Here is a 27407-nt window from a genome sequence, read left to right on the forward strand (position 1 = left end):
TATGTGAGAATACACTGTAGCAGGGCCAACGATTTACAAAGGAAGAAACACATTGTGGCAAAGCCAAGAGGCTGATAAGGAGAAGCCAAGTGAGTGTGAACTTTCTTACTCAGACTTTCCTTAGTATCACAAGTATGACACTGGCACAAGAGTTACACGTTTTGAAACCTTTATTACATTCTTGGGGTCTGGAGAAACTCCTACTTTGCCCTATAACTATGACAGGAGTAGTCTCTACCATCAAATAATAAAGAAAACACAGTCCCAATCAGTCTATGTCAAATCAAAATGGCCTATACTATCAAACCCTAATGCCTGCCGTATCTCATACAAAAAGTGTGTAAAGGGGAATATGTACGCAAAAGCAAATCAGTGTTATAACATAAAGGGCAAGGGCAAAGCGGGCTTGTTGGTTTTATTGGACCTATCAGCTGCTTTCGATTTTCTGGACCACCAACAACTCCAATGGGCATTAGAACATATGGGTAGCTGCTCAGAAGAAGCAATCAAGTGGGTGATCTCTTTCCTATCGGGACGGAGATAATTTCATTTCTCCCAATCAATTCCCAACAATTGCGGAGTACCACAAGGGGCAAGTTTGTCCGCTTTGTTGTTTAATTTGTACCCCAGTTGTCTCTACACAGTGCTCGATAATATCAGAGCCCCTTTTTGACCAACTATGCAGATGACACTCAGCTGGTGGTGGAGCTAAGTGGTTGCTACGACACATATAACAACAGGGTGGCAAATTAATACAACACCATAGAGGCCAGGATGAAAGCCAATTGGATGTGTTTGAACAGAAGCAATACCGAGCTGATGATCTTCAGATCACCTCAAGCACGGGCTAAGTTAAGTCAGGAATACATAAAATCAAAGACTCCCACATTCAGATCTCAGAAAAAGTAAAAACACTTGGAATATACTTAGAAGCGTCATTGAGTGCAGAATCGCATGTCACTTACTTGAACAGAAACGGTCACTACTTCCTGAGACTGCTAAAATATATCAGACCTTACCTGAGCGAAAATAATAGTGCAACTATTGCAAGGGCCCCGATTCTTTACAGACTAGACTATGGAAATGCCCTACTGATAGGTGCAAGTAAGGGCTGCATAGCTTGGTGCCAAACCATCCAAAATAACGCTGTAAGAATCGTTAGGCGGAAAGACAGAAGGGAACATAACACAGCAGATAGGAAAGTCCTTCACTGGCTAGCACTTGAGGATAGGATCACCTTTAAAACTATGACCCTGATTCATCGTTGCCTATTTGCAGTAGCACCTGCCTACTTGAAGGAACAGATCGCGCTCTACACCCCGGGTCGCTCTTTGAGATCAGAAGCAATGGGACAGATTGAAACACTTGTGTATAGGCGCGTTACAAATGCCATATCATATCATATCATATCGTATGTGTTCCTGCCAAACGTGCAAATGGGTTAGGGCGATCTGTTCCCGTAAAAGCAGCTCGAACTTGGAATGGATTACTGAGGAAACTAAGACAAGAGGAAAACTACAGGACGTTCAGGAAATTTCTGAAAACAAGCATTTTCAAATAAGCAAACAGTTAGGATATCGCTAGCAATCCGATGTCCCGTCAAATGTTGTATGTCTGCGTCTTAATGTGCGCCCTGATGCCTATGGGCTATAGCGCGATATAAATAAATTAAAAAAATAATAAAGGATCAAAAGTGGCTGAGTCAGCCCCCCTCCCAACGTTGTACAGTACGAAGAAAGGCGTCCCCTGTGGGCAGGAGGACACACTCTGGCTCAGGTTCTCAAAACAAAGGCAGTTCAAAGCATGGATCGAGGTCCGCCTCGGCTTCCACGTTAAAGGCACATATTCCAGGGTTCCAAAAGTTCTCTCAGAGTTCAACAAAAAGTTCATGTAGGTCTCCATCCATCGGGCCCGGACCTCTCTATCAACAAGTAATTGATTCAATGCAGATCTCCCTCAGCTGGGCTCGGAACTCACAATAACAACACTTGTAGGGGTTGCCTTCCCCAAGCTTAATTCACATTTGTTAGTGGTTCCCTTCCCCTAATTTATCACACTTTCCGGTCTCCCTCAGTCAGGATCTGACCTTTTACTGATGTCGCAGACTTTTCGAATGTGCAAGGCCTTTACCATAGACCACTGCGCGACCACTTCAACTCACACTCTTATGTTATTTGCCCCAGTGTCTCTTGGTCTTGTAGTTCAGTACCATAGACACAAAAGTTCAAAGAAATCTTTCTCTTCAAGTATTCATCTTTCCACTTCCCCTTTTGTCAGGGTTAATATTGACCATTACGCATTTCAGGGTTCGTTCACTTTGCCGCTTTATAACAAAACATTTCACAGAGACTTTCGAGTGGGCTACTTGCTTTTGCAGGACCACTCCACTACTATTTATCACTGGTGTCACAGGTATCAGCCACTTAAAAGTTAATTACTGGTTAGCTTTCTTTCGCATCTAATCAGCATGTGTGCAACTTTAACTTCTGAGTTACACTGTTGCAGCTTCAATCTTTCCTTGACACAAACCAGCCTTTCATGTCCTTCACTAACTAACCGGTTGTGCGCGTTCCTTTCTTGTCTCTGCGGGTTTGATTCATGAGCCAAGGTTAATACCACAGGCTTGGCCTCGCCTCCCCAACTCTGTCGTTCACCCGGGAGGGTCGCCGGCATCCTTGAAACACAATACAGGTTTCTTCTTGGCTGCGATTTAGCTTTCTCCGCATCTCCTTCACAGTTTCCCAGAGGCAACAACCTTCTGTAGGGCTCTTCAGGGTTTCCCTACCCTTTGCTCTATTCCCTCGATCGGTCGTCCTGCTCCAGTAGCTTCGCCTTCGCCCCATAAGTTCTGCTCCTTCTCATGCTCTACCTTGCTCAGAGTATGTCTCTATGTTCGACCTTTTATCCGTGTGCTGATGGGTATCAGATATATGTGATTAAAGTCAAATGCCTGACTTTGCCTGAACCGATTAGCGGGACATGTCCAATGAGATATTTAAGTGTTAGTCTCTTTACTCTTAGTCGCCCTCTTCCTCTGCCCAGTGTTTGTGTAGAAGGGGGGGGGGGCGAGTGTTGGGTTGTTGGAGGATCCTATAAAACAGGATGGGGGAAGGATACCGGAAAGGGGGGAATATCGCATCTCACCATCGGTTGCCTCACCCTCACTTCCTGAAGACCGATCACCCAGGTGATCCTCCCGCACTGGTCCACCCCCAGGGTCTGGATCCAAAGGCGATGGCCATGCCCTGGCCCCTTAAGAGAGAGAGAGATCCCCGGGCACTAGAAAGTGAGACACCCTTTTGTTTCTCACATAAGGCAGAAATGGAAAGTTACAGCCATGTGCCCAAGGGAATAAGACACTTTTGTTAGTCCTTTGGGTGGGAGCCTTCCAGAAGGATTGGAATCATGTCGTCGAGACAGCAAAGACATCTACCATGACACAGACTTGTGGGCCTATCCAGCATGAAATGGACAGAAGACAGAGGAACACTTATAGGGACTGAACAGTATGATTCAATTCTTGCTGGTTCATAATTTATTTGTATGGAGGTCTGCTGAGTGGAGCAGATTGTTGCTGGATTGTTCTGGTGGAGTGAACATGTAGCTTTGTAGACTTCTCTTGCAAGACATGTAGCTGTCTCTGTCTTTGCTTCTACCAAAATTATGGAATGGCTTTTATTTCTCTGAGACGGGTCAGACAAGCAGTGAGACTAGGACAGTGGAGATGATGGGATTCGGAAACAGCCTAGAATAGTCCCCCCTTTTCTTATGACAATCCTTGATACGAGCACTGGACAGCATTTCAAATTACAGCAGTGCTTAACCGTGATATGGCCACTGTAAGAGGATAAACAATTATTTGACATCACTCACCAATTTACGGCATAGCTAAACTCCACAGCTAAATTCCAGTTACCACACGCCACATTCATCCCCAAGCACACATCACAAAGCTTAAAGAATTGCATTGCAGTCTTAAATGAACAACATCCCTTTTCAGTATGTTTCCAAAAGATCTGTCGGACTATGAATCCAGTCTCCATAGACCCAACCGACAAAAAGAATACAGACCAAAGTATCAGTGGATTGGTCATACAGATCTGATGTAGAACAGAAGATTTATTTTCAAGATCAAGTAATTTCTGACCGACAAAAGGATATTGCAGTTTCACTGTAAATATAAGATTCAGCAGTGAGCCTTATTAAGCTGTTTGGATAAAACGGCATACCAATATGAAGTTTCATGAATTTAAAGTAATGGAGGTGCACATTTGTCTTGTCAAAGACTGCGCTTCACGCTGGCCAGTATTCTTACAAAAGCGTACATGGAGCCAGTTGAACATTAAAGGGGAACTTTGTGTAAAGAGACCATTTTTGTATTTCCCAAAATGTTTTTACAAGCTACGCAAATGACAACATCACGGTTACAAAATGTGCATAAAGTATGATGGGCCAGTGCCACAGAGGCGTGACAGAAGTTAGTGTTGCAGGTCTTCTTTACTGTCAACTGCCTTTACTTATACAATATGAGCAGAGTTGCCTCTGGGATCACAGGATCCACACATAGGAAACCCTTTTTTGCTTCTGACAACAATACAAGAAAGGAAGAATAAGGGATTTACCTCTGCCGTATGGTTCTGAGCACTTGGTGCGCCCCTTCACCCTGGTAAAGCCAGGTGTGTTGGCTGTTCCGTACCAGCTCACTCATCTTCACTTGCTGGCTTCCCATGTACTTATGGAAGTCCTTGATGTTTAACTGCTTAAATTCCTCCAAACTGAGTACACCTTGGGGAGAAAAAAAACACAATATGCTTAATATTAGGGATTATCACACTAATGTCTACCAACTAGTATAGAGGGACCAAACATAAGAAATAAAACACTTAAATCACTGTGCTATATTCAGTGCATGTTTGAAAACTATTCTCACTATTGTCATCCAAGTGCTGTGCATGCATAAAAGTCAACTTTACACTTAAGCACGATGCTGTCCTCCTACAGATTTAAATTCCTGTTACATATGTACCTCCTGTTTCTAGCCTATTCAACCTAGATCAGTTATTTAATTATTAATTTGTGTGCATAAGGAACCCACCATGGAAGACACCTGCTTAGAGATCCAAGACACAATATCTCCTAAAGGGGATATGGGAATCTTTTGTTTTAATAATCACGTTAAAGAAAAATCACTCAAAATGTAATTTAGCTGACATCGTATCGGTTTTTTACTTACTTGTAAATAATCCCCATGGCTCCCAACCCTCATTTTCCGCCAAAGATCTGACCCAAAACATAATATTACATTGCAGTTTTAAATTCATCCTTTCCGCTCAACGGTATCTGAAAATCTGACACCCCAGAGGTTCCCCAAAGATTCTCTTTCGTCCCAAGGTGCCTGATGGTCAACATGTACTTAACGTATGGCGATACCTCCAAGCAGCCCAATTGGCACCTAAAACATCGGGTTACACTCCACTCTGGTAGGATGTCCGCTCCTTGAGCAACGGCAGTGGTCGAAGTGTACGAAAGAGGTAGTGGAACTATGTTCCCTATTGGCCTGCCCCCCAATTCCCACAAACCTCATCGCCACACCCCCTCCCATGAATAATACAAAGCCCCCAACCACAAGCGTCTGCTGTTTAAGGGAGCGTTAAGTGCAGTGCACTGAAAGTGCAAGTTTCAACTTCTTCCTACGCTTTTATTTTAAAATGAAACCATTCCAGAACGGTTTCTTTTTACAATAAAAGTATAGGAACAGTAAAACCTAATTACAAAATGTAGAGGCACACCGCTCCCAACCTCTTCCACCCACATCGACCACTGAGCAACGGGGTAAACTCATTCCCTTAGGCTACCTTCCCTTCATGAGTAAAAGGTCTCACGAGCTGTGTGGCCCCCCTCCTAAGTTTGACATGGGTATCCCTGACATACTGTGACATGGCACACACACTCTGGGGGGTAAGCCCGGGGCCTCGCTTCCCAGTCCTGAGAAATTCAGACTTCACTCTGAGGCTACAAGCAGGATCAGTCTGCCGCTGGTTTGGGGGGCGGGAATGGCCTCCTTCAGGATTGCTATACTCGGCACTCTGGAACACATGTGGTGGTCCTGCCCTCACTCTCAGATTTATTGGAAGGAGATTCTCTCCAGGATTAGGGGCATTACGGGGGGACGACCTCCAGTTACATCTGTTCACTCTGGTCCTGGGAGACACTGATGATGAGGAGGGCTATGGTCTGGGGTGGGGGGACACAGCATTCCAGGTCACCCTGCTGCTATCGGTGACCTGTCTAACCCTGCCCCAGTCATTGAAGTCTCTGTGGGGCCCCATCCTTAACTTATGATGACTCCAAGTTTGGGAAGAATGGGCATCGGAAAAGATTACTGCCACGTTGAATGAGCCCTTACCCATATTTTCCAGAATCTGGCTCGTCTGGGTGACATATTGCAGGGACACTCTGGACGCCCCACCCAAACTTAAGACACTGTGCCAACTGTCCTCATTACAACCGCCAAGGGGGTTGCCTTATGGGGCTGGAGACCCACGTCAAGGTGAGTCACACAAGCAAAGTCCAGTTGAGCCTTTTATCTGGCTCCCCGCACGCTCCTGCCCCTCCTGCCACTGACAAATCTGAGGATGTCGTCCCTTCTCCTCTAGGGAGAGACCTTTCCCAGGGGACCAGGGGGGATATGTCCATAGTACAATAATCCCCCTGGTGGCAGTTCAGAGCTGGAAGATCGCCTGGGAAGGGAGGCCCCTATGGGCCCATGGACGATCATCTTCAAGAGACGCAATATAACCCGGTTGAAAGTCCTTCAACCCCTTTTCCGGAATTAAATTCCCCATCTGCACTGATAGGACTGATATGTTTTATTGTGAAACCAATCCAAATAGCTCATTCATGCACAGTAAAGATCGAACCAGTATTGCCCTGACTTGTTACAGCTGAAACCATTTACTGAGACGAGGAAGAGGACTGTGAGGAGGAAGATCACTCGGGTAAACCGAAGGAAGCAGTCTAGTCCTTTAACAAATATGATTGGTTCAGAACAACTCTCTTTCTCAACGCAGGAATTTAAATCTAGCACAACTGAGAGCCAGAAGAGAATCCCTCCAGGTAGCAGTAACCGGGGGAATCAATGCTGTCACCTGGCAAGCAGTGCACAGAGACACGAGACCGACACGCAGAGAAGACAATGCTTGCCTGGGAAGAAGATAGAATGAATGAAGCCAGGGAGCCGGCTACTCTGAAGCTCACTTACAGACTAGACGCGGGGGCATCTTACCGTGTCGACAACAACGCAGAGGTGAGAGTGGCCTGCGAAAAGGGCGGGAGACGCTGCAGACTAACAACTGAACCAAGAGCAAGTCCAAGGCCTACTGGAGTCTCAAAACGGAATCCCACTGCCCAGAAGACGTGAACCGAAAACAAAGGTATGGAGGCTGGTGGGGATTAACAAGAGGTCTGGGGAAACCGGGAGAAGTACAGAACTGACCGAATGAGGGTCCCAAAGTTTGTGGACTAATACACTAAAAGGAATACTGAGAAGCAACGGGGAATATATCCCATAAGTGCAAGACAAGTGTGTGATGCTGGGAAAGCATTGGAGGGACAGGGCCGCCATGTCCTTGTCCTGGACTCCTTTTATCATGTGTGTTCTGTGTTATTTTCTGCACAGGAGTCCATGTGGGACTCATGGCAATGCAGCTCTTCCTCTTTTTGGTTTGGTGAACAGACCCTTGGGATACCCTTATAGCACCCATGGGTGGGGGTACAACCCTGTACCCCTAGTGTATGTTTTTGGGCAGTTGTGTGTGGGCCACAGAGCAGGGTATGGGCTGGTGGCAGCTCCATGCTGAATTTGATAGGTGCTCTGAGTATCCTCCATTTTGGGATACCCAGGCCCTGCCATTGGAATCAGTTGATTCCTGATAAGAAACAAGATGGCCCTTGTGGCCTCTTGCTCTCTATTGCCGTTACCTTGTTTTCCCAAAGTCCTAGGAAGCCCTGACTCTGTCCCTTCCACTGACTGGCTGTTGAGTGTAAGTTCCATATATGATATTGTGGGGATGTCCAGGCCAGACTTGCTGGAGCCTTCCCAGTGACTGCATGTTGTGGGTACGCCCTTGGGGTGGGACCTGGGTGAATGGAGTGTGTGACCAATATGCACTTCATGTTATGGGTGTCTGGTTTCTGGTATGTGACACAAAGACTGAGACAGCCATGCCCGAAACTGGTATGAATGCAATATGGAGTGGTGAATGGCTGGGTACTTGTCCCAATACATATTCCTTGTTGTGGGTGTCTGGAGGGAGGAGAATGGCCTGAATGCACTGTGAGCTTGATTGGCTGCCTGCCTGCCGGAATGCCCTTCTGGATGATTGGTTGCCTGAGTGTGACCCAGCACAGTGAATGAGAGACCAAACAGTACATCTGGGGACCTCGCACTGATGGAAATTGTTCAGATGCTGAAGTTGAAACTTGATGCTTACTCTCGAAGCCGAGCCAGAAGAAGAAAGTGAACCGCTGTTCCCTTCGACGCAATCTGAAAGCTGCTGTGTCTTCAAGAAACTGATCCAAGAGAGGACCTGGCTAGGAGACCTCTTCCCGACATACGAGGGACCATTGTGCACCAGCTAACCTTCGCCAAAGCACCCTGGTAGTCTGTCCTCGAAAGGCTGCCGACTGGAGACTGAGACCGAAGCGGCCGGACATTGAAGTCCCTCACCATCGTCTGAGATTCAGAGGTAACGCTGTAACATGTTGACCGGAGACGCAACCCTCCATTGCCTAAGACACTTTGAATCAGGGACTCCCTTGCTCATCACAGTCGAGCACTTTCGTCCTGCCGGAGAAAGTCAAGGACATCGACGACCGCACAGAATCCGCCGGTGGGTTTCCCGCCACCCGAAGACCTGAATGAAGCCAACGAAGATCCGCAAGCCAGCGCGGTCGAGTCCCGTTCACAGACGCTGACGACCTGGCGCCCTAGCTGGGCCAAAGTTCTTCATTGACTCTTTGTGGCAACAAACTATTACCACGAGGTGCACCGCATGCCTCATCTTCGCAGGACGTCCACGACCGATCGTCGACGAGCACCGACAGGACCGAAGCTGCTGCCCCAATGCCTTTGTTCACCTTTTCTTCGTGGGATCTCGATGATCCGTGGCTCCTGCCTTAAAGGGAGTCCCTCAAGAAGGATCCGTAGACAACGTGACGTCGAACTCTGCTAAACCAGGTACACTGGGGTGGTAGAACTTTTATAGAAGGAAATAAGCCTATAATAGACAATATATGGACTGGGCTTGTCAATATACTTTATTTTACAGGTTGACAGGTGGGGGGATCCTCATACAGAACTGTGTCTAGTGGTAGGGGCCCAGTATTCTGCCAATTGTTTAACCAACTTGTTTCCCTCCTAAGTCCATTGTTGGTTCACTTAATTAATTGATTTGTATGCCATTTGAACGGTTTACAGTTGATGCATTTTAATGGTATCAAATAATTAATTGTGGTACCACATAGAGACTGTATATATTTATCATTTTAGAATTACCTGAGCACAAAGTTTGTTATTGATTGTGTACATAACTTGAGACTTATTTATATAAAGAACTGTGTTATCACTAACATAGTGTGTGGACATTCCTTTGTGGGTGCTTGGGGACTACACTGTACTTAAGAACCAGCCTGCATCACATCCTGAGAGCTTAAGCCTTGATTGCTCATCCATAGCTACTTAATAGAGAATCTTGGCTGGGGTGCTCTGTGCTTCTACCCTGCCATATAGAAGGCAGGAGTACAGAAAAAAAAAACCTCCAGTCTAATATATGACAAGTGAAAACTTAGCTTGGGAGTCTGGGAACTGCATACATCGAAAGTTAAAAGTATGAAGGAGTAAGACTCCACGTGAAAGCAAGAATGGAACAAGGAATACTATATTTGGCAGGTGAGAAAACCAAACATACCAAAGTTTCCATTGAGAGTTTTGGACCTGCACCCAAAGAAGAGACCAAGGATAAAAGGGTCTGGGACCCCAATTAGAAATAACAGGGGCTGGAGCCCTACACAAGAAACAAGGCCAATATATGAGATAACGGAGTATTCGCAGGAGAGTATGCCGAGACTCCTCAAGTCATGCTAGTATCGTATTTGCACCCAAATAGAAGGTTGGAACGGAATGAGTTTAAAACCCCTGAGACTGAGGAATGTATTGTACTGTTGAAGAAACTATTGTGTTTTGCATGTGAAGAGACAGGAAAGACATTTATCATTTTGTCATCTAGGGGAAAGGAGCAACACCCTAGTATAGGAACATTATTTTCCTGAACATTGGTTTTAAATCCTTTGGAAAGCCGACTGGCTGAGAACATTTATGCTGCCTTGATGAACACTGTTTCATTTAGAGTGATATCACCCTTGCACATTTTGTTAGTTTGTAGTGTGAAGGACAGAGATGGGTCTTGGGGATGTGAAAGGGACAGACTTTATACTTTTGGGTATCCTGACTGTTTTCACTAGTTCTGTTGAGGCATGGAAACTCCTCTTAGATTTAGGGACAGAGAGAGACCCTTTCCCCAACCGTTCGTGATCAATAAAACTCTATACCCAAAAACATGCCACCCTTGTTTCTGAGCCTTACTTCTGGTACCTCAACACATTATCGTCCCCCTTGTGTATCTGCTACCGATTTTGCGTGTGGAGCCGTGTTTGAGGTTGCTATACTGGGATTCACACTGGCTTACTGTTCCTTCAAATGACTATGGACTTGGTGTGTGATCGCCCCACTCACCCTCTTTTTATTCCTCTCTTTTGTGCTTTGCTCAATTCTGTCTTTGTCGCTTTATTTTAAATTTATCACTGGTTCAGTGTGCTTGTTTCGAATTCATAGTTGGAAAATTGATAAATAAAGTTGAGATAAAAAAGTCATAATTTCAGAGCTGAAATGTGCCGCAGGTCTTTGGCGGGTGTGAAACTTATTTTCAGCAATAAAAACAAAAGTTACTCACTGCAGCGACTACTGCACCCCAAGTTCACAGTCCCTTTTTCTCAATATAATTAACGGAACATGTTGCAAAACCACATTACAATTTAAAATCATTGCCAAGGCACATGCACCCCGCCTCTCATACAGGACTGATCTCGGGCATACTCCCACCCCAATTGTCAGTCCTTTTTCCAGTGTGAAACACTGGAGATTCATTATAGGGGACAAAGGGGAGAACCATACAGTAATCACTGCGGCAAGTAACTTTAATGTTCTTCTTACTCCTACATCGCTACACTTTCCTCCATACTTTAGGGAGATTGAAAAGCATCCTACAAAATGAGAGGATAATTCCTTATACAGAAACACGGTCGAACTTTGAAAAGCTCAGAAAGATAGGTTGATTAAAAAAATACTGTGTTCTGCCTTGGAACTCAAATTCATCAAAATGTCCTTACAGGAGGTGTGAGATTTAGACCAAGTCACTGATTAACCTTTTCAACCAGGGACAATGCCTCTTGTAGGTCACAAAAAGCTACTTTTGCAAGCATGAAATGTTCATGCATGTATTCAGTTCAAAGACTTTTCTCCGATTCTAGCATAGCATTCCAATATGGACTACATTGCCTTGCATGTCTTCAGGGTGAAGACCCTCCAAAGAAGACAAAAAGACTACCTCAAGTGCGGCTATCTCTTGTATGCTCAATATAACATGATTGGGCCCTACTTAAATCCAGATTATAAAGCTTTTATTCCACGTCTGAGTCAGGGTTATGAAAGAAGATCAGTGATGGAACTTCATGGTTCAGATGATCGTTAAGTGTTTTGGGAAAAAACGGAGAGGGAGTCAGAAGAACCACATTGTCTTTTTGAAAGATCAAAAAAGGGCTCATGGAACAGAGCAGAAGTTATTCACCGACTCTGTATGCAGATGTAACTACTACCATAAAAGCAGTCTTTCAAGTTACTCATCTTAAACCTGCTGAAGCTGTGGGCTCCAATGGACTGCGTCAGAGAGGACATTAGCATATTCATATCCCATGAGGGATGTAAAGAACCAACTTGAGGATAGAGACTCACACGGCCATTAAAATATCCAAATTGTCAAGAGTCAAGATGTTTGCTAGTATAGTTTACTGTTCCCTGGTGCTTTAAAGTTCACCACAAATCGGGTCCCCAAGGATGATTCTGCTAAGGACAGAGAATGAGAGATTCATCCATACCCATCACCCTCTGCCTCAAAAGAGAACTGCCAGAGGGAAACCAGTCATTTTGAGAAAGGCTGGGACCAGACGCTGTTCTGCCACTGTAGAGATATGAGAATTAAGTCAAAGATACAGATAAAAAAAGAGAGAATTAAGTCAAAGCACACACTGCAACTCTGTTTGTGCAGAACCTTTGCCATCAGCGGAAGGGAAGGAAGGTATAACGAGTCCGCTGGTCCAATAGAAGGGGAAAGTTGTTCCCTAGAGAAGCTGTCCCTACCCCTTTCCAGGATGCGTAAAGGGGGTGGAGACCTTTCAATTGTAACATCGGCCTGAACATTCAGCTCCACAGCCAGTTGCAACGCTAATAGAAATAGGAATATGCCACGGTTGATGCATGGCTTTCAAAGAACCATTACTAAGTTGCAAATCTGATGTGACTGTGCCTACCTATTTGTTCAAGTAAGCCATGGCTGCTGGATTGTCTGTCATGATCCGCACCCTGGAAGTACCTACTGATAGAAGAAAAGCTTTAAAGGCCAGAAGAATTCCCTTGAGTTCCAGAACGTTTCTCTGCCAGGCCCCAAAAGTCTTACACCTGTAGATGGTGCATTTTAGCTCTCTGGCCTGTGAAAGAGGAGTCCATAGTGACAAAAACCTCTGGACCTCGGACGAAAAAAGAAACTTTGACAGAGTTTTTAACCTCCTTCATCCACCAATGAAGTTTTGATCTGACTGATTCAGATGCTGGAAGCAACATTGATTGTTGCTGCATGTCCTGAACCCAACTGGAGGCCAAATTAGTCTGTTTCTATCGCATATGAAGTCTTGAGAAGGTTACCACAAGAACAAAGGATGCCTATTGATTATGAGTGTGGAAACATGTGGGGTACTGCATAACTTTCAGAAGTGTGTTGCTTGGCTGTCCAAATCCAGTAGTGAATCCCCCAGTTGCCTGTAATTCCCAGTTTCAGGCTGGTATAAGACCAATGCCTGGGGATTAGGTCAATCTGAAGCCAAAAGGGTATACAAAAGACAAGAAAATAGCCACCAGGATCCACAGAAAGACACAAGATTACAACTACAGAGCCTATCCTTCCTAACATGTATATAATCATTTGGAGAAGATGAAGAATGATTGAACGAGAACAAGTTACTTACCCCTGGTAAAGTTCTTTCGACTGGATGTTCCTCCCACGTATTCCTCATCTTTTGATATCTTCCCTTCCAGCTTCAGCTGCTTCGCAATTGTCTTTTTTCGGCAGAGAGCACTGTGCGTTGATGCAGTCTACTCGATGTCCCTAAAGCACGTGCAGAACCCCTTTTAGCTTCAGTTCCGTTTTTACGCCTTCCTCTTGCAGAAATACCAGCATCTGTGAGTCCCAGACCGTACCAGACTCTGAAAGAGCGTTAAGTGTAATGCCTGAGAATTCGACAGCGGTGTAGGTTGGGAGCGGCACGGGGGAGTATGCGGGAGGGACATCCAGTCGAAAGAACGTTACCGGTGGTAAGTAACTTGTTCTTCGAATGGATTGTGTCCACTCACGTATTCCTCATCTTTTGATAGACTCCCAAAGCAGTGTTAGGTTTTGGAGGAGGGAGTAAGAATTTTCAGACTTAAAATTTGTCATTGATTGAATGTAGGATAGCTTTCCCAAATCCTCCTTCTTGGCTAGAGGATGAATCCAGACAGTAATGTTTAGTAAATGTGTGAATGGTAGATCAAGTGGCTGCCGCATAAATGTCTTTTATCTTTGCAGAGCAGAAGATGGTGCTACGCCCCTTGTGGAATGAGCTCTCAGGCCTTCTGAGGGATCTTTACCGGCCAATCTGTAACATTCGGTAATAGCAAGAATGATCCACCTGGACAAAGTTTGTTTTGTAGCTGAAAGACCCAGTTTGTGTGCAGTGTACCCAATAAAAAGCTGGTCATGTTGACATATTTTCACAATTTGTGAAATGTAAAAGCTCAAAGCCCTTTCTTGGATCAAGCCTATATAGCCTTTCCTCTTCCTTGCCTGGATGAAGAGGCGGATAGAATGTAGGAAGCACGATTTTCTGGGATACATGAAAATCGGAAACAATTTTTCGGCAAAAACGAAGGTTTAACCCTAAGGACAACCTTCTCCTTGTAGAAAATAGTAAATTGAGGCTTACTACATAAGGCTTGCAACTCACTCACCCTGCGGGCTGATATCAATGCAACTAACCAAATAGTTTTGAAGGTTCGTAGTCTTAGTGGGTATGAATGGAGTGGCTCAAAGGAAGCACACATTAAAAATTTCAACACAAAATTAAGGTCCCAAATCAGTACTTGAAAAGGTGTAGGAAGGAACACGTTAGTGAGCCTTTTAAGAAATTGAATGATTAACGGCATCTTGAAGTAAGATACCTCTTCTGATGTACGCTTGAAGATAGAAAGCGTTGCCAAATAACCTTTTATTGTTCCAAACTGGACCCCTAGATTTGCTAAATGTAACAAAAAAAGATAACACCGTAGGTGTCTTGCATTGAAAAGGGTCCACATCCTTTTCTATATACCGGCTGCAGAATTTATTCCAACGGTAAAGGTACAAGGATTTCGTTGCTGGCCTTCTTGTCAAAAGCAAAATCTCCATTACGTCATCTGGGAGGTCCCAATCCTTACATCTCAACCTCTCAGAAACTATGCGTGAAGGTTAAGTGCCTTGACCTCTCTTTGCAGAAGACACATTGGAGGGCACATGGACATGTCCAGTAGGTCCGGGTACCACGTCCTCCTGGCTCAATCCGGGCAATTAGGATCATGGATTTCCAAACTTTCTCAACCTGCTGATCACGTAAGGAATGATGGGTGTCAGAGGAAAGGCGTACAGGAGTGGAAACTCCCAGTCCACTATGAACGCGTCTCCTAGAGCTCTTCTTTGGGGAAATTCCCTGGAACAGAACAGTTTGTGCTTCTGGTTGACACGTGTCATGAACAGATCCACTTGAGGGGTTCCCGCAAAGGGTGAAGAACTCTTGAAGGAGTTCCTGAGATAGTTCCCATGGGAGACTGTGCTCTGCCTGCTCAGAGCGTCCACCGCCGTGTTCTCCTCTCCAGCTAGGTGAATCACTTATAGGGAGATTCCTTCTTGAATTGACCAAAACCAGAGCTGCATTGCCTCTCTGTACAGTGTTAGAGAACCTACGCCTCCTCTTTTATTGAGCTAGTACATGGCCACTGTGTTGTCCGTTATTATCAGGACATTCTTTCTCCGTACAGAGGACAGAAAGCCCTTATGCGCTAGTCTGATTGCCCTCCGCTCCAAAAGACTGATGTGGAGTTTGGACTCCGATGGAGACCAATGACCATGAGTGAGGTTTCCGTCACTACTGTCATCTATAGTCATGGTTGCCAAAAAGTTTCTCCCTTCAGAATGTTGTCTTCGCAGGCCCACCACAAAAGATCCTGCCCTACTCTGCTCGGAACCTGAAGAAGGTCTGACATCTTGCCTGAGAATTGAGTACACTAAGTCCTAGAGGGATCTCATTCTCAGGCGAGCCTGTGGCACCAGGAAAATGCAGGATGTCATGAGGCCAAGCAACCTCACAAAGTCGAAGGCCGGAAGACACTGGGCACTCTGGAATTCGGTGACAATCTGCAGAATTGGGTGGAGAGGCTTTTCCCAAGGATGCATCCAAGACCGCTCCGATGAACTGGAGTCTTTGAGATGGTATCATGTGGGACTTCTTGTAATTGAGGGAGAAGCCCATTCCATTCTGTGGAGAGAGTGGCAGGTGATGCTGAATGTGCCCTGATCAGACAATCGTCCAGGTAGGGGTAGGCTTAAATCTCCCCTTCTCCTGAGACTCAATGCCACCACCGACATTAGCAAATGGTGGAGTGTCCTGGTCCGCTGGCTCATACGCTTCATAAATGGCAAAGGTGTGTAGGATTTTTCAACTTGTTTAGAAGTTATCGAACGTTTAGTGAGCAGAGGCGTTGATGGCTTCGACCCTGATGGCGTCGACGTTTGACAATTTTATCAACGATTTCGTCATCGACAGTGTGATGCTAGAAATGCCCTCCGTATCCTTGTCCTTTACTGCTTTTCATCATGTGTTCTGTCGTATTTTCCGCACAGGAGTTCATGTGGGACTCCTGGCGGTGCAGCTCTCTCTATTGGATTTTGGCACGCATGGGTGGGGGTACAACCCTGTGCCCCTAGTGTATGTTTTTGCTGAATTGACTGGTGCCCTGAGCGTCCTCCATTTTGGGATGCCCAGGCCCTGTCATTGGAATCGGTAGATTCCTGATGGAGATAAGATGGCCCCGTGGCCTCTTGCCTTCCATCGCCTGTTACCTTGATCTTCCCGAAGTCCCGGGAAGCCCTGACTCTGTCCCTTCCCACTGACTGGCAGTTGGGTGGAAGTTCCATATATGGTAGTGTGTGGAAGTGCCAACCAGACTGGCTGGAGCCTTCCCAACTACCGTATGCTGTGGGTACGCCTGTGGGTGGGACCTGGGTGAATGGAGTGTGTGACAAATTTGCACTTCTTGTTGTGGATGTCTAGTTTCTGGTGTTTGACACCATGACTGAGACAGCCCTGCCCGAAACTGGTATGAATGCAGTGTGTAGTGTTGAATGGCGTGGCACTTGTCCGAATCCACATTCTGTGTTGTGAATGTCTGGATGGAGAAGAATGGCCTGAATGCACTGTGCGTCTGATTGGCTGACAGACTGCTGAATGCCCTTCGTAGTGATTGGATGCTCAAGTGTGACCCAGCGGAATGAATGGGAGATCAACAGTATATCTGGGGACCTCTCACTGCTAAGAATCGTGTTCGGAAGTGTTCAGAGCTGAAGTCCAAACTACGAAGAGTAACTGGAGTGAAACTGATGCTTGACCTTGAAGCCCTACTGGAAGAGAAGAATTGCTGTTGCTCTCCTTCATCAATCTGAAAGCTGCTGTGTCTCCAAGGACTGACCCAATGAGAGGACCTGGTAAGGCGCCCTCTTCCCGAGCTATGAGGGACCATCGTGCACCAGCTGATCTTTGCCAAAGCTCCCTGGTAGACAGACCTACGACGGGCTGCCGACCAGAGATGGTGACTACCACGGAATCCCAAAGAGAAGTGCCCGGACTGTTGTCCGCCACTGTCGACAACAGCCATCGCCGACCGGAGCCGCCGTGCTGCCACTGCCTAAGAACCTTTGATCCAAGGACGCTCGCGTCTGCATCATCGCCCGTCTGATCCCGCTGGAGAAGGCCAGACTGTCGACGCAGCGAGAAGCATCCACCGGTGGGTTTCCCGCGACCCAAAGACCACAGAGACACCGACGACTCAACGCCCTTGCTGGGCCACAGTTCTTCAAACTCTTTGCGGTCCAGAACTATCGACATTGAGGTTCCCCCACACGCCTCTTCCTGGCAGGACGTTTATGCTTCCCAGTCGACGAGCACCACTAGGAAAGAAGCTGCCACTTCACTGTCGTAGCTCACCCTGTTCTCCGTCGGACGTTCGGCGACCCGTGACTCCTGCCTTAAAGGAAGGGCACTCAAGAAGGGCTGTCGATTTCCCGACGAGGAACGCTACAACGCCAGGTACTTTGGGGTTGCAGAACTATTGGAAAGTCTCGTGTGAACAATATATGGACTGGGCTTGTGATATATCTTTATTCTACAGGTTGCCCAGGTGGGGGGATCTCCACACAGAACTGTGTCTAGGTATCGGAGCCAGTATTCTGCCAATTGTTCTAACCAACTGCTTTCCTCTCATCTCTATTGTTGGTTTCACTTACGAACTAATTTGTGTGACATTTAACCGTACAGTTGATGCACTTTAAAGAGATCTAATAGTAATTGTGGTACCACGCAGAACTGTATATTTGCCATTATAAATAACTGAGTACAAAGTGAGTTATCGTGATATTGTACATAACCTTGAATATTAATTATATAAAGACTGTGTTTTAACCATTACAGTGTGCAGACATTCCTTTGTGGGTGCTTGGGGACTACACTGTACTTAAGAACCAGCCCGCATCACCTCCTGAGAAGCTAGGTCTTTATTGCTCGACCACGCATCAATAATAGAGAATCTTGGCTGGGGTCCTCTGTGCCTCTCCTCTACCATATAGAGAGCAGAAGTACAGACCCTCCCCTCCGGACCTTTGCAGGCAGAGCACTGGAAGGGCTTGACCCTCGACTCGATGGAGTCTTCATCAATTTCTCATCATGTCGAGACTCAGGGGTTCTCGAGGAGTTTCAGGCCTATGTCCCGAGCTGAAGTCCACTCAGGATTTAGCCTTTGCCCTTTTCTTGTCGACTTTTGATGGCATGGCAGGATCATGGCCCCTTTCTTTCTCTTCTCGAACATTTTTAGCTTTTCCTGCCCGAATTTTTCCAACTCGGCTGCAGTGGAGGATTTGGTTGGGCAGGTTCTCATTCTCTCTGTAGAGCAATCAGATGAAGACGAAGAAGGCGATCTATAGTGCCTTTTCTTCGCCTTCTTCAAAGAGGACGAGGAACGGTGTGACGCTCTCTTGGAGCGAGAATGCTTATTTGACCTTTTCCTTAGAGGACAGTTGCCTCGCGTCTCATCGGTTGATCGTTTCTTCGACAGTATCGTTGATGGGGATTTAGTAGGGAGCCTACCCGTCGCTAATTGGCCTTTATGCTCCTTCAGAGCCTTCGTAGTCATAGAGCGACAGGATTTATAATCTGCTGTCCTGTGTTCCGCATCAACACACCACAGAGACACACAATGAGGATCTGTGAAATATATCTTGGCACTGCAGTTGTGGCATTTTTTTAACCCGGTCTTCGGGGTTGATGGTGTCGAAGACGAGGCCATCATACTCAAGTATCGAAGTTTCTCACAGAAAAATCAAAGCGTGCTGTATTTCACAAAGCTGTAGCTCTCGCAGAAAAAACAGAACTGAAGCTAACGGGCGCTGCACGTGCTATATATACCGACGTCGAGGTGGACTGCATTGACACACAGCGCCCTCTGGCGAAAAGGATTTTCCGAATGCAGCAGAAGCAGGAAGGGAAGACATCAAAAGAAAAGGAATAAGTGAGAGGACACAATCCATCCGAAGGAAAGCACGCCCACTAGGGCATGCACAGGCTGTAGCTCCTGCGAGTTGACTTTTGGGTGATCCAGTCTTCTATCGTTGATAGAGGCAAAACATCTCTAGATGAAAATATTGAGGGCTCACTTCCAGCCTCATGGAAAGAACAAAAAATCAAATACGGCACTAGGAATGAAAAGAGGATGGGACAGGGAGGAATACAACAATGCAGGAAACAAAGAAAACACTTGGGATGCGAGTGAGGATAAGGAAAAACGTTACCAGGCAAAAAGGGTAGCTATATTTCAACCTTTATGGCAGTGATGTAAATTGCTCTGGAAGTGTTTCTATTCTAGTAATCCCTTCCTATATGTGACATGCACTAGTGTCATCATGAAGCAGGTATCTGTTGTGACAATGGCATTCTTTCTGTTATAGTGAGGATCTTTCACTATCTCTTACTCTGTTTGTAGATCTTGAAAAATGCCAAAGCTAGTTTCCAGGGCCCTGTTTTCACATAGCGGAAAACTGATGTATGATTTGTCTCCATATTCTTTGTTTCCAAGATCTATTCCTGACAGTACTTGGGAACAGGTTGTGTGAATATCTTAGATCCTCTCTGGAAGATGAAGAGCTCTTGGATTTGGAATTTCATCTTTTATTGGCATCTTTGGGGCTGCACATAGGCATGGTCAAAGGTTATCTGGCGGCCTTATCCCTATTTAAGAAGTCACCAAATCAAGGTTCCTCCTTTTCAATCCCAGTTATGGCCCAGTTTCTGAAAGGCATTGTAAATAGGTTTCCTCCAAAGCTTTGTGGTTCCGGCCAGGGACCGGAATTTAGTTCTCACTTTTTTATGGTGCATTCCACATCCATTAGGATACTTACTCTGAAAATGGCCTTCTTTGTAGCCATTACAAAGGCAAGATGTGTACGCAAGCTTCAGGCCCTTTCCTGTCACTCACAGTTCTTGTGGCTTTTCAGAGAAAAGTTTTCACTGAAATTCTGTCCAAAGTTCTTACCTAAATAGTCTCAGAATTCCATATATCCCATGGGATAGAATTGCCAGTGTTTTAACCACAGCCTCATCCTTCCAAAGAAGCAGAGAGACAACACCGGCTCGACCCGAAGCAGGCGCTGAGCTTTTCTGTGGCTAGTAAGGCAGTTTTCAGACAAGATGACCAATTATTTGTTAGCTTTTCACAGTCAATGAAAGGACTGGCAGTGACGGAACAGACAATTTCCTGCTGGAAAGTCCTCTGTATCGCCAAGTGTTTTGAGAAGACGGGAAGGAATTGCCTTCAGCCATCAGGGCACACTCGACTAGGGGTGTGGAAACCTCCTCTGCGCTGAGGAGTGCCAGTGAAAGACTTTCTCGCGAATATGGAATGGGAATTTACAGCACAAGGGTTGCAGTTCGCTAAGCCTTCTGGCAGATGTGATTGCGACCAAAAACGCAGTTTTAAGGGACAACATATGCAAAGAACATGAATGCATAGGCTCAAACAGAGCCGCCATCAAGAAGGTCAGAACCAGATTAAGATCCCAATCTGGGGCAACAAAGGGGGTTGGTGGAAACTTGTTGAGAAGGCCCTTCAGGAACTGGGCCATGATCAGAATGGTGAAAAATTATTCTTAGTCTGGGGACCCCTTGTACATAGACAGGGCCGCCAAATATCCTTTTTCACTGTGGCAACCTTAAGAAGCCAGTGACAGCAGGATAGGGTCAGTCTCACGTTCCCTGCACCATGCCTCAAATGTTCTCCACCTGCACGCGTACAGAGATCTAGTAGAGGAGCTGCGTGCGGCCAGCAATACCTGAAGCACCTCCTGAGAGGTCCCTATCATCATACCTCATCCTTGCATGTAGATTGAGTGAATATGGGGGTCGGGTGGAGCACAATACCCTCTGACTGGGTTAGGAGATCCCGACACTGAGACAACCAGTGAGGCGGGCAGATGGTCAAATCCAGGAGATCGGAGTACCATGTTCTCCTCTCCCAATCCGGGGCGATCAGGTTCATGGATGCTTGAAATCTCTTCAACCACCTGAGAACCCAAGGAATAATGGGAATCGGAGGGAAGGCGTAGTGGAGAGGGAAGTTCCAATCCACCAGAAACGCATCCCCCGGTGCACCTTTCGCTCGGAATTCCCCCGAGCAAAACTGTTTGTGCTTCCTATTGGTCTCCGTGGCAAACAGATCCACTGCCGGGATACCCCAGAGAGTGAAGACCTCCTCTAGGACCTCCTGGCATACTTTTTTTTTTCTTAAACTAGTTTTTATTTTGGTTCACATCCTTACCTCTTCAGACCACAATTTGATACATGTCACAGAATTAATACATTGACAACAACGCTGCATACATATGTTACATCGGTAGGTACTCCTCCACAGGCACTTTGGATGCCCTCCTCTTCTCTCCACATCGTGTCCTCACCCTGAACATTGCACCCTGTTTTTCACCCGATTCCATCCCCCTTACTCCGATGGTGCATCCCTTGCCACCAGGTACGCAGTTAGCGGACCCCAAATACATTTAGGCCTGTTTTGTTGCCTGCATAGGGCAGCGTAGTCTCGGTCTGTAGCACTCAGCCAGATCAAGTCATTGATCCATTTATTTACCTCGGGAGGGATGGCATTAATCCAATTCATTAGAATACATCATCTGGCAGCTATTTTGCACGTCGCCAGAAGTTTGCAGTGCAGCCTGGCCACCCTGGGTGTCCACTCAAACATACCACACATCACTATACACGGGATAGCCAGACCCACCACCTCGTCTTCATCACTGCCTCCCAGTAGGGGCGCAGCTTGTTGCATGACCACAGCATGTGTACCATGTCTGCCGGATCCGCACTGAACCATGGGCATGAGGCTGGTTTAGTATTGTCATATTTATGTACCCTTGCCGGTGAAGAACAAGTTACTTAACTTATCTGGTAACGTTCCATCAATGGGATGTTCCTCCAACGTATTCCACATCTATGACAGGTAATGACCACAGCTGTGCTGCTTCGGAAAATTTTTCGGCGTAGGTGTCCTGCGTCGATGACATCGATACGTTGTCCCTCACGGGTCTCCGTCGAGGGTCGATGTCACGGGATGTTCTATATAGGACGCATGGCGCCCGTACCTTCAGTTGTAGTTTTTTCCCAGAATGTGTGGCACCAATCTCCTGCCAGTATGACTGCAGAAAGCCTTGCGGAAACGTAAGCTGCAATCGCATAAGAAATTCTGTAGAGGGGATGGCTGGGAGGGTTCGATGTGGAATACTTCGGAGGAACATCCTATCGAAAGAACGTTACTAGATAAGGTAAGTAACTTGTTCTTCGAGGGGATTGTGTTCTCTGACGTATTCCACATCTATGACAGACTCCCAAAGCAGTACCAACGTATGAGGTGGGGAAAGAATTTACAAATTTAGAATATTAGAATGCCCAATCAAATTGCTGAATAGAGGACTGCCTTACCAAAGGCCAAATCCTGCCCATGGATAGAGTCCAAGGAATAATGTCTCACAAAAGTATGGATAGAGGCCCATGTGGTTGCTTCGCAAATATTGCGAATCGGAACGCCCCCACTGTAGAGCAGTGGAGGCAGCCACAACCCTAGTAGAGTAAGCCCGTAAGCCTACTGGAGGGTCCTTTCCCACCAAATGGTAACACTCAGAGATCGTCAAAATGATCCATCTGGACAAGGTCTGCTTGGAAACAGGCTGGCCTAAACGCCTTCCAGTATAACCAACAAAGAGCTGATCGTCCACTCTGACCCGGGACATCCGTGAGAGATAGAAACTCAAAGCTCTCCTAGGATCCAACCTATGGAGCCTCTCCTCTTCCTTACCAGGATGCGGAGGAGGATAAAACGCCAGAAGAATTACCTTCTGGCTCAAATGGAATTCCGACACAACCTTCGAAAGAAAAAAAGGCTGCATCTTAAGGACAACCCTGTCCTTGTGAAACACAGTGAATGGTGGTTTGGCGGAATGTGCCTGCAACTCCCTCACTCTGCGTGCGGAAGTAACCGCAACTAAAAATAAAGTTTTAAAGGATAACAGTCGCAATGGACAAGAATGTTAAGGCTCAATCGGAGCTCCCATCAGGAACTTTAAAACCAAATGCAAATCCCATCCCAGCACCTGGAAAGGCGACAGTGGAAACACATTAGTTAGCCCTTTTAGAAACTGTGAAATCAAAGGAATCTTAAAATAAGAACATTCCGCAGACGAGCGCTTAAATATAGACCACGCCTCCAGGTAACCCTTAATGGTACCCACTTGCAGGCCCTTGAGGGTTAAGGAAAGCAAAAAAGACAAAACCAAAGGAATGGAACATTGGAAAGGATCCGCATTCTGTACCATGCACCAGTCGCAGTACTTTCTCCAACGGCAATGGTACTTGGATTTCGTTGCAGGCAGCCTGGCCGAAAGCAACACCTCCATCACGTCTTCGGGGAGGTCCCAATCCTTATACCTCAACCTTTCAGATACCAAGCATGAAGGCTGAGAGACTTGACATCTGGATGGAGAACCCGACCCCCCTCCTGTGAGAGCAGATCGTCTCGGTAGGGAAGACGGAGTGGGGGGCAGATGGACATGTATAGAAGGTCCGGGTACCACACTCTCCTGGCCCATGCTGGAGCAATGAGGATCATCCGGGAACCGAACCTCCGTATCCTCCGCAACACTTGCGGAATGACAGGGACTGGAGAAAACGCGTACAGCAGTGGGAAGGACCACTCCACTACAAACGCGTCCCCTAAGGCTCCTCTTGGAGGAAATTCCTGCAAGCAGAATCTTTCGCACTTCATGTTGACACTAGTGGTGAGGAGATCCACTTGTGGGGTTCCCCAAAGGGCGAAGATCTCCAAGCCAGCTCCCACTCGTGAGAGACCGTGCTCTGCCTGCTCAGAGCATCCGCCGCCGCGTTTTCGTCTCCAGCCAGATGAACTGCCGAGATCGAAATTTCCTGCTGGATGGCTCATAACCAGAGCTGCATCGCCTCCCTGCACATCGGGAGTGACCCTGCCCCCCCTTTTTTGTTGAGGTAGTGCATGGCCACCATATTGTCCGTCATAATCAGGGCATTCTTCCCCCAAACAGACGGCAGAACAGCCTTCAGGGCTAACCTGACAGCCCGCAGCGCTAACAGATTGATGTGGAGTCTGGACTCCGACAGAGACCAACGGCCACTGGCTGTCAACTCGTTGGCATGAGCTCCCCACCCTGTGAGGGATGCGTCCGTCACGATCGTCACCTCCGGCCACGGTTACCACAATGGAGCTCCCTTCATCAGATTGCCATTGACGGCCCACCACAGAAGATCCTGTGCGGCCGAGGGTGGAATCTGAACGAGATCCGACATCCTGCCAGAGAACTGCGACCACTGCATCTTGAGCACCCACTGCAGAGATCTCATCCGCAACCTGGCCTCTGGCACCAGGAAAATGCAGGAAGCCATGAGGCCGAGCAACCTCAAGAACTCTAACGCCGGGAGACTCTGGGCACGCTGAAATGTGTCCACCATCTGCAGAATGTGATGAGCCCTTACCTGGGGAGGCGAACACAACCCCAGGGAAGTGTCGAGCACTGCTCCGATGTATTGGAGCCGCTGGGTAGGTGTCAAATAGGACTTCTTTAAATTGAGGGCGAAGCCCAGCTTGTGAAGGGAGTGGCAGGTGACGGACAGATGATCCAGGGCTTGCTTGGGAGAACGTGCCCTGATCAGCCAATCATCCAGGTAGGGGTAGACTTGAATCCCCCCTTTCCTGGAATACGCTGTCACCATCACCATCAGCTTGGTGAAGACCCTCGGGGCGGAGGTCAATCCGAACGGCAGGACCCGAAACTGAAAATGCGAGTCGCCAACTGCGAACCTCAGGTACTTCCTGTGCTTTGGATGAATCGACACATGAAAGTAAGCATCCTTGAGGTTGAGAGACACCAACCAATCCTGAAGTTGAAGGGCCTGGAGGAATTGAGAAAGAGTTACCATCTTGACCTTGTCCTTCCTGAGGAGCTTGTTCAGCCAATGCAAGTCCATGATGGGTCTCAATCCCCTGTCTTTTTTCGGGATCAAAAAATAAGGGGAATACCATCCCTTGTTCCTCTCTGCTACAGGCACCAGTTCTATGGCGCCTTTCTCCAGCATGTTTAGGATTTCCTGCGCAAGGAGCGGATCTAGACTCTTCAAAGAGAGCTTCCCCGGTGGATTGTCGTGAGGCCTCTGCCGAAAGGGAGACAGCAGCCGTGGATTATGATCTCCAGCACGCCATTCTCCAAGATGCTGTGCTGTCTGCCCCCAACCAGCAAACCATGGGACATGGCCTCATGACTGGGCGGGCACGGCTGCGGCAGTGCCTGAGGGCAATGAGGCAACTGCCAAGCGGCTTTGGAAACTCGAGTACCTTGCTTTCCACCTCTGGTACTCCTACGGTAGCCCCTTTGACTAGCAGCTCCTCTCAATCTACCAAAGGAAGAGTAGTACCGAAAGGAACCTCCCCTCCATTGCTGTCCCCTAGGACGAAAAGGCGGAGGTTGACGTACTGCAGCGCCCAAAGACTTTGCTGCCGCTTTGGAGGTCTGCAACCTCTCAAGGCTCTCGTCAGCCTTGCTGTCAAACAGATGGACTCCATCAAAGGGCATGTTGAGAAGCTGGAATTGCACATCAGGAACAAACTCTGACTTTCGCAACCACTCAAACCTGCGTATCACGGTGCTCGCAGCCATGGACCAACTGACACAGTCTGCCGTGTCAAAAACCGACTGAACGGCTTCACACATGGCATCCTTGCCGTCCTGCACGAGGGCTAGAAAACCATCCCGTTCCTCCCTCGGGAATATGCTCAGCCGCCAAGGATGCACAATTCCACAGAGTGTGAGTGAATCTTGCCAAGCCACACACGGAGTTGGCTGCCTTCAAAGCCATACCCCCAGATGAAAATACCTTCTTTGCCCAACCATCAAAGCGCTTATCATCCCTAACAGGAGGGATGGTAGGGTACGCAGCCTGCTTTGTGGGGGCCGTAGCCGCCTGCACCACCAAACCCTCCGGAGTAGGGTGCGTCGACAAGTAGCAGGGGTCACCACTGGCTGGACGGTATTTTTTTGGAAGCAACTTATTCACTGCCGGGAGACTCTCTGGAGCAGTCCAAGCCGTCGCCACCCTTCTTTGCAAAGCCATATGAAATGGCAACACCGGGTCAGTGGGTGGACCTTGGTCCAGGATATCCGCCAGATCATCCTGCAGAATATTAACAGGTGGAGCAGACCACCCCAAGTATTCAGTCACCCTCGACATGAGATGCCTATGTGAGGATTCGGCATGCGTACCAGGCTCAGGCCTGCCAAGCTCCACCTGCGGAGAGGTGTCAAGCACTCTGGCCATACTGGCGTCATGCACAGAGTTCTTCCATCTGACTGTGACCAGACAACAGGTCATCAGGGACATCAGAAGGCACAACCACCTCCTCATCAGACCCTTCTTCCACTTCCGAGATATAATCCAAAGGTTGGAATAAATCCAATCTGGGTGGAGGAACAGAGAAGGACTCAAAAACAGGCCTCACAGTCATACTGATAGCCGTACTCAGAGTTTCAACAGCCCTCCGGGGGAACCTCCGCAAATCCTCCACAAACGACATCGAGGGCACCGATGGAATCAGCTCGACGTCGACCGAGGCGCTGATGACTTCGACAACTGCTTCGAGGCCGGAGTCCCGAGAGTGTCCTTCGACGGCCTCATCGTCGATGACTTCTTCGGAGCCTCGAGAGTCCCTCAACGGACACGGCGCTGATGGCATCGATGCCTTCTTGGAAGGCTTCACAGGTTCCGACGGTCTCAATGGCGTTGAGGACCGGGACCTGGATCTGGCACGGCTATGGCGATCAACCTTGTGCGATAGGGACCTCAACCGCTCCCGATGATCCCGCCGACCGCCCAAAGGCGTGTGAGTGGTGGCCCTAGCCCGTTCCTTGCTGGCTTCTCTCAAAGGCGTGGACGGGATAGTACCTTGCGATTCGAAAATCGCCATCATCTGCTGGCGGAATGCCTCCCATTCGCCCGGCGACGAAGACTTGGTGGGACAAGTCAACCGCCTTCTGGCGGAGTCTTCCGATGAGGACAGGGAAGGCGACCAGTGACGGTGCTTCCGAGAATGCCTAGAAGAGGCAGAG

General features: G+C 47.4%; 1 protein-coding gene across 2 annotated transcripts in view; it reads right to left on the reverse strand.

Moving 5' to 3' along the window:
- The window catches only part of P4HTM (prolyl 4-hydroxylase, transmembrane), a 971989-nt gene that overhangs the window by 636329 nt on the left and 308253 nt on the right, over positions 1 to 27407 (reverse strand). For both annotated transcript variants that reach the window (XR_011301876.1, XM_069643317.1), the window contains exon 5: positions 4623 to 4785. Coding sequence is in view for 1 of the 2 variants with exons in the window: in XM_069643317.1 (XP_069499418.1) it covers positions 4623 to 4785 (163 nt within the window). In the remaining variant the exon portion in view is untranslated. The remainder of the gene's footprint in view (positions 1 to 4622; positions 4786 to 27407) is intronic.

The sequence above is a fragment of the Ambystoma mexicanum genome, chromosome 2p, assembly GCF_040938575.1.
Source record: "Ambystoma mexicanum isolate Mex_15411 chromosome 2p, UKY_AmexF1_1, whole genome shotgun sequence".
Classification (NCBI taxonomy): Eukaryota; Metazoa; Chordata; class Amphibia; order Caudata; family Ambystomatidae; genus Ambystoma; species Ambystoma mexicanum.